Source organism: Solanum pennellii, chromosome 2 (assembly GCF_001406875.1).
Source record: "Solanum pennellii chromosome 2, SPENNV200".
NCBI lineage: Eukaryota > Viridiplantae > Streptophyta > Magnoliopsida > Solanales > Solanaceae > Solanum > Solanum pennellii.
In genome coordinates this window covers 38,823,905-38,832,298 of record NC_028638.1, presented here as the reverse complement: position 1 = coordinate 38,832,298, position 8,394 = coordinate 38,823,905, and the positions used below count along the sequence as shown (strand labels likewise).

Genomic DNA, 8,394 nt, shown 5'->3' with positions numbered 1-8,394 from the left:
AAGGAGTACTAATCCTAATAGGACTAGGATTAAGGAGTACTAATCCTAATAGGACTAGGATTAGTACACAGTAAATACTAATATTATTTAATACTATTTATTTAATACTATCTGTTATTAACCACGAAATATTGGTTTCTCTCTCTAGATCTCTCATCTCTTTCTCTTGAAAGTTCTTGTGTTCTTCATTCATCAAGTGTGTGTGGATTCAATCCTAACACTATTACCCCCTGAACTTATTTTATTAATAATTTTCTATCCTTTTTGGCCTACGTGGCACTATCTTGTGGGCCCAACATTATTTGACTTTTTTTTCAAGCTAATGTTACGTAGGACGAAAAGAGATAGAAAATTACTTATAAAATAAGTTCAAAGGGTAATAGGACCTTAGTATAGTATAAGTGTGTCTCTGAAATTGCGGACATAGATTGAGGGGGAAATATGCATTTTCCCTTAAAAAACATTAGAAGATCGTTACTGCAACTTTTTTTTAATAACTTCTTATCAATTCCAAATTTTCTTTTTTAGGTAATCTTTTAACAATTTAGTTTTAGTGTTTGCAATTGTTACTCTACATTTTTACGTATTTAATTGGAGCGCATCAATAAATAATTAAAATAGATATCTTGTTGTTTCTTTAGAAATAGTTTAAGATAAAATTTAATGAAAAAATTATTTAAATTGGTTGAGTAACTTTATAAGTGAAATATAAATAATTGAGTAACTTTCTAAGTGAAACATCAATAACTGAATGTCTTTTGAGTTACAAAACAAAATTGCGTGATTTTCTAAGTAAACAACTTAAAGTTAAGTGACTTTCTAAGTAAAAAATTCAAAGTTGAGTAACCTCAAAGTACATATTTTTTAATTTCATAATTATATTCTTGTTTATGCAGTTTGATTCTTGGGAAAAGGGTCTGTTATACCCCTTTGTCATTTAAATCTGATATATCTTTTGTTATGAAAGTGATTCATATATTCCCCTACTTATAAACAAATTGCTCACATGTACCCTTTTCCTCTAACGGAAAAGAAAAAATAATTAATTTTAATCTATTTTTTTATTATTTTTTTCTAAAAAATATAACTCCTTATGAGTAAATTTAATCATCGTCAAACATATTTTTTTTACTTTTTTTTGTTTCAATGACTAATTTAGAATTATTATTTTGGTAATCAAATTTATTTATGTTTCACTAATATTCTTGTAAAACTTATTGTAGATGACAATATTTTTTTTCGAATACAAAAATCAAATTACAATGTAGAAAAAAAATATATTTTAAATTTTTTTTCTTTAAACTAAGGAATTAAAGAAAAAAAATAAAATAAGAATGATAGAAAAAATAAAATAAGAATAAGAAACTCAAATAATTATAAATAAAAGAAGTTGAATAATAATTTATGTATGAAAGAAATTTAAATATACCTTGAACTTTGATAGAAGAATCACATATACCCCTAAATAATTTTAAAAAAAATTAAAAGTAAAAAATATAAATTTAAAATTAATTTTTTAACTTTCGTGAAATAAAGGGTATATGTGAGCTTATTTTGTAACGGCAGGGGTATATGTGAGCCGTTTGTATAACACTAAGAGCATATATGAGTCACTTTCCTAACGAAGGTATATCAGGTCCAAATGACAAATTTGAAGAGTATATTAGACCCTTTTCCCTTGATTCTTCTTTGATTTCACAGGTTCAAAAATTGAGATTTAAAAAAGAATGATTGTGGAGATTAGAGTGGAACCTATAAAGATATGACATTTGAGCTTAACTCAATAGCAAAAGTTAGCTTATGAGGAAAGACTTGTTCAAATCCATATAAAGAGGCTATCAATTCATTCTCCAATCAATAGACCGGGAACCTAAATGAAGATGATCCTAAAAATATGGCACATGAGTCTAACTTACTCTAAAAGATTAGCTCATGAAGAAAAGATTGTTCAAGTTCATAAAAGGAGATCTCCAATTCATTTCTCAATCAATGTGAGATTTTTATCCACTTTAACCCAATGTAAGACCTCTGTTAAAGTATGTGACAATGAACTGTTATATCAAATTAAAGTATTTGATTTTATCTATAAAATCTAAATTCACAATTCTTTTCTTCTAGAAAGATTAGAGGAAACTCTGTGAAGTTCGTTTGGTAATTGCGTGCGGACAATAACGAAAGGAAAGGATATTTCTGAACTAGAGTGAAGGAGTTGTTCAAAAGAAAAGATATATTTTTAGAGTAAAAAGGTGAGACAAATAAATTGAAATAAAGGCAAATAACCTAATTATTGCAAGGATATATCAGTAGAGATATACATGATCGGGTTGGTTCGAATTTTTTTAAATATCAAATCAAATCATTTGTCTAAAAATTTTAAATTTATAAATCAAACCAAACTAATAAACCTCAGATTTTTCCAGATTTTTGGATTTTTCGGTAAAGTTTGCATACAAATATATAATTGACTTGTGTTTCAAATATTTCTTTAATCCAACCAAAATACATTTATCTAAGGTGTTTCTTAGAAAAATAACACAAAATATGAGATGAGTATTATGAGACAAAAATAATCAATAAAAAAAATAATAATGAAATCATCATATAAATAAATATTGTAAAGTCATAATGAAGATAATCATAATTTAAAAATATTAAATCATGCTAAAATAAGTTTAATAAGTATTAGTTACATTACTAAATATTTAAGAAAAATTAAAATTAGATTACGTATTTTAATTGTCTAAATTAATGTAAAACTAAAGAACAAATATTCAATATTATTTTCATTCTTAGCGTTAAATTGATTTTCTTTTTGCATTACTATTCATTTGATTTTGATTCAAGTTTTATTATAATTATCAACATCTATGAACTATAATTTTTATTGAATTAATCCGAATTCTAAGTTTTAAACTTGAAATAATATACTAAAAGATAAAAATTATGAAATAGTATAAGAAATATTTTAAAATAATATTAAAGTAAATATTTTTATGTATAAATAAAATTTTAAAATTACATATATAATGTCGGGTTGGTTTGGTCTCGAGTTGATTTTTTTAGTTAAAACCAAACCAACCCAAACATAGTCAGAGTTTTTTTTCGATACCAATCCACTAGTCGAGTTTTTTTTTCATTTGACTCGATTTACAATTTAATTCGATTTTCAGTTTGATCTTATATATATATATACCAAATTGTTTTTTCTATTGAGTTCAAAATTAAGTTATAATCAGATAATAACTAAGATTACAATCTTGAGACTATTATCAGGATATCCCACATTTTATGGTTTAAAGAATTTCATAATTATGATATGAAAATTTATCTCAATTTTAATTAATATCTTCAACTGTACTTAGAATAAACATATTCCAAATTTTATGCTAAACTAACTCCTCCAACCAAAAAATGATCAATTCATGCTACTTTTACCTTAACACGATATTTATATATTATCTGATTTAACGTAAGCCTACAAGTTTTTCAAAAATATAAAAATATAAAAATAAAAAAGCATACGATTAAGAGACTAACCTTGAAAATCTTTAATTAATTGTATTCGATTAGGTTCAATTTTACGATTCAAATGCCTAAATTGACAATTTCAGATCTAGCCTTTTAAAATTGGAAACTACAGATTGGACCTAGCAATCTAACTCAAAGTTGAAATATGATTAATTATCAATTTTAATTCGTGAGCTTATGGCCGCTAATGGTTTTTCCGTTGATTTTGAATAGTCTTAAAATTATGAAAATGGTTTGTCTGGCCTAAGTAAATTTATATTGGGCAAAAGGTATGAGTAGCTTTACCATGATAATGGATAAAAAGTGAGGAAATGCAACAGTTACATACATGGATTTATACACTTATTTATATGGAGATATACATGATTACATAGGAGTTGTCTATTACTATATTACTGTAGTGATATACATGGATATACACTACTATACTTGTCGATATACATCGATAAAAGTAATTTTAAAAAAAAATCAAGTATAACCGTGACATACGGGATATAAACATACATGCATTGATACAGACATATATGCATTGAACTCGTGAATCATGAGATAAAATGTTTGGTGATATTTTTGGGCTTAACTTCTACAATTTTTATTTCTTTTTATGATTCGAATGTGAGAGAATAGAGAGTTGCTCAGATGGTAAGCACCCCTCACTTTCAATTGTAATGTTGTGATTTCGAGTCACTAAGGAAGCAAAAGGCTAATATATGCATATCATGTGTTTAAATTTATAGTTCATTTTACTTCATTAAATTACGTAATAATGCATTTTGCTTTAGCTTGATGTAAACACCCGGTGCGGGTAAATTTTTTCCTCTCTTCGGGTTAGAAGAATTGGAGGATTTATCTAATCATGCAAACATTTTTGAATTTTAACTGCTAAATTTAACTATTCGTTAAGAAAAATTAACTTTATTGATTATTAATGCGCAGAAGTTATAAATTTAGTTTGACATTCCAAACTTTATTAATAATCATTGAGGTCCTTTAAAAAAAACTTACTTTACATAAGAACGATTTTGTCTTTTTGATTCCTGAAAAATGGATTATTCCATTTATCCATGTTGATGAAATCCTTCACTTCTCCTAGGGTACTAAATTTAATCTTTGATTTAGATTTTATCAATAGTTATTAAGAGTGATGGATATATACATGTCAATTTCCTTTCTTCTTTTTTGATTGTCAAGTTTAAAAACTTAAAAAGAAACACTTTTAAATGTCATTTAATTTTGTGATATTAAACATGTTATTTAGAACGTTAAAATTACAAAATTGACAAATTAAGAAACAAAAAACATTAAAAGAAAAGTAAAATGAACACATTAAAATTGGAGAATAATATTTATTAATTAGTACCTTAATAATATAATAAGAAACAGAAATGCTAGCCCGTGGATCTACATTTTGCCTCGATGCATTTATGGGTTCCCTCAGCTTATACATCCAAACATATTAGTTTAAACTTAGCACACACATTACAACTAGCTTGACAAGATAGTCAAATTTTGTACAATTTGCATAACAAAACAACAACACCCCTTATTATAATTATTATTACTCCAACAAAGTGAAGTAGTTAACTTACTCTAGTAGTAAATAATCAAAGAGCAATATCATGACGAATATGGCGAAGCAGCACCGGAATCACAACATCCGGTGAGCTGAGCTGCGGAAGATGTCCTTCCGTTGACATAACCTCAACGATAGATTCGGACCCGAGGTTCTGGCTGAGATATTCGGACACCACCACGGGTACGGCCAAGTCCTTCATGCTCTGAATTATGTGAAATGGGACAGACACATGAGGCAACAAATGCCTTAAATCACTTAGGAATATGATTTGTATTACGCTTAGTGCAATGTCTGGTCTCATGTTGAATAGAGTCCTGCTGAATTCTTGGATTGCAACAGAATCCATGTCCCCTCCAACAACTAACGGTGCAAATCCTGAACACCATGATTTGTAATTTGTTTTTACTGCTTCGAACAGTTGATCAAGCTCTTCTCGTTCAAATCCTCCGTAGTACTCCGAGTCGTTCAAATACCTAAAACCAATGATGAAATCAGAAATTTCACTATAAATACGTACAGAAAATAATTTGAGACATATATGCATACTAAGTGCCCGTTTCGATTGACTTATTTTATTTTAGTTATTTTTAAGCTAAAATATTTTTAAGCAGTTTTGAAGTGTTTAGACAAAGTTTAAAAGTGTTTATAAAAACTTATTTTAAAGCCAAAATAATAAAAACATGTTATTTTGAAGTGTGGTTCGAATCGAGTTTTTAACAGTTCCCTAATTACCTAATAACCAGTCAAACAAATACAGAATTGGACCAAAAATAATTGCAACAATAAAACAAGACAATGGGAAAACAAAATTGCAGATGTAGGCCCTGCATAAACAGAACATTTCCCTAGAAACTGTTTTATTAGATGAGGTAGGCCTGTATACTAATTAAAAGGAAAAAGATAAAGGAGTATATAAGATGTGGTGATTGAAAACTTTAATTCAAATTAAGTAGAATTGCAATCATAATATTTCCTTTTTGTTTCTTCTTTATTTGTGGAAAACAGTAAAGGACATTCAAGTCAAGTAAACTTACCTGGCTTTTTTTCCCTCACCATTTCTTTTTTAAGCAAAATAAGACATGACCCCTCTTTAGGTTATCAATGGAATAGTTAAAAAAAAATATATCATTCACCCTGATAATGATATATAATCAATAACTACATCATATTTATTTTGGATCAATATATATGTATCTAGTATATGTATAATACACTATATACTAATAAAAATAATAATTATTATTATATTTTGTAAACTTGATGATCTAGAGACTTCTACTATGAGTTATCTTATATTTGTCACTTAAAAAAAACAGGGGTTTACACCCAAAAGAGAAGGAAATAAACATGTAGAAGTAAATTATAACAGCTAATTGCAATCCCTTCATCCCAATCTATGAGATACTTTTTGTTTCTCAAAAAATAATTTAATTAACCTTTGAAACTCAATAGCTTAAAATTAAAAAATAGTTTATGAGATACTTTTTGTTTCCTCAAAATTAAACTAGATTAATTTAATAATTTAAAATTAAAATATTTTAAAACTATGTTAAAAATATTATAAAATTGAAAAGCACATCTTAAAATATAAATAAAAACTTGAGAAACAAATAAAATAAAATATAAAGTAAGAATCTCTCTCATGTCATGTTCTAAAACACAGATCAAAATCTATACAGTTTAAATTTAAAAAAAAAAGGAAATCACATAAATTGAGACAGAGAGGAGAGAAATTGTACCTTGGAGAAGCAGATACAGTGACAATTTTAGTGAAAAGATCAGGTCGAGCAATGGAAGCAATAGCACCAACCATAGCAGAAACAGAGTGACCAACGAAAATGCAACTGCGGATTTGAAATTCTTCTAATATCGCAATTACATCATAAGCATATCCTTCTAGCGAAGAGTAACGTTCAAAATCAAAGTAATCTGGATTAGTTGTTCCAGCACCCATATTATCAAACAAAACAACTCTATACTCATCAATCAAATGCGGCACCAGATGCTTCCACACCGACTGGTCAGTCCCAAACCCATGTGCTAACACTACTGTCTGCTCACCTGAACCTAAAATCTTCACGTTATGTGCTTCTTCAACTATCCCCATTTTTGTTTGTACAGATCTTTTTTTTTGGCAGTCGGTTCGGTTTTTGGGTACTTCTGTTGGTGGGAATTAAATGAGATAACGTGGCCGTGGTGCGGACTATTTAAAGCTTAATTTCGTTTGCGAAGTCAATTCTAATATAAATATCAGATACAAAATTTAGAAAAAGATATATCTTATAATAACTTAGTCAGATTTTAATATGAGTCTAATGTGAGTTTTAAATAGGAAAATAAAAAAAATAAATTATAAAGATTTAATCAGATTTTAATGTAAGTATCAGATACAGAACAAAAAAGATACTTCCTTTGTTTCATTTTATGTGATACTTTTTCGTTTTTTGAGGATCAAGTAGTTTAATTTTGATCGAATATTTGCATATGAAAATTTCAATTTTTTTGAAATTAAATTTATCTATTTATAAACTATGTAAAGAGTATTATAAGTCACAATAATTGATAATTCAAAATGTTATCAAAAACTTATGATCAAAGATAAATTTGATTGAATCTCAAAATGCGAAAGATATTACACAAAGAAAGACTGAGAAAGTATTTTATAGGAATAATATGCAAGTTTGATATGCGAAGGTGGATGCAGATTAGGTTAAAATACACTTAATATTTTTTTTCGGAAATATAAATTTATTTATGTGTTGTAAATATATTTATATTAAGTTTGTAATAAAGAAAATAACAAACAAATAGCTTTGAAAATAATTTAGGATAGCTTTTGGAGAACGCTTATAACAACTTTTTAAGATGCAATTAGGCAGTCAATTTAAAAATACTATAGTTAAATTCTGTGTAAAGTCTTAATAATATTTTCTTGGAAAGTCTTGTAATAATTTATTTTTTTCTATAAATAGAAAGTTAAATTAGTTTATTCATACATCAAATGAATTGAAGGAAAATAATATCTATCTTGACTACCTCTTGTTACCTTGTATTTTAGTGTTATTGATTCATAATGGAAAATTTTTATGGAAGTTTTAATAAATAAAAAATTATTTATTCATAATTTCAAAAATACGTGTATTATGCTTGGTAAAAAAATATTAAAAGTTCAACTTATTAAATTAAATCTTGCAAGACCAATGGATGGTTTTCGGACCATAACAACTACAGCTTTCGATTTTGTTTTAGTTTCTTTTTTTTGTAGGTTCTATTTTTTGTTTATGTTTGAT

At 26.9% G+C, this 8,394-nt stretch overlaps 1 protein-coding gene across 1 annotated transcript; it reads right to left on the bottom strand.

The window, feature by feature from the left end:
* Positions 1 to 4,860: 4,860 nt before the first annotated feature.
* On the bottom strand, positions 4,861 to 7,305 carry LOC107011572 (probable esterase KAI2). Its single transcript, XM_015211123.2, has 2 exons — positions 6,844 to 7,305; positions 4,861 to 5,577 (listed from the first exon to the last, which is right to left on the bottom strand). Exons 1-2 carry the CDS (start codon positions 7,209 to 7,211, stop codon positions 5,133 to 5,135), a joined length of 813 nt encoding a protein of 270 aa, XP_015066609.1. The 5' UTR covers positions 7,212 to 7,305; the 3' UTR covers positions 4,861 to 5,132.
* Positions 7,306 to 8,394: the final 1,089 nt, after the last annotated feature.

What these genes read in the sequence shown, in the direction of transcription:
- LOC107011572 (XM_015211123.2), bottom strand. Translation starts at nt 7,211, where the DNA reads ATGGGGATAGTTGAAGAAGCACATAACGTGAAGATTTTAGGTTCAGGT. An exon ending in ACTGTATCTGCTTCTCCAAG is followed by an intron (nt 5,578 to 6,843) that starts GTACAATTTCTC and finishes CATTGGTTTTAG; the next exon opens with GTATTTGAACGACTCGGAGT.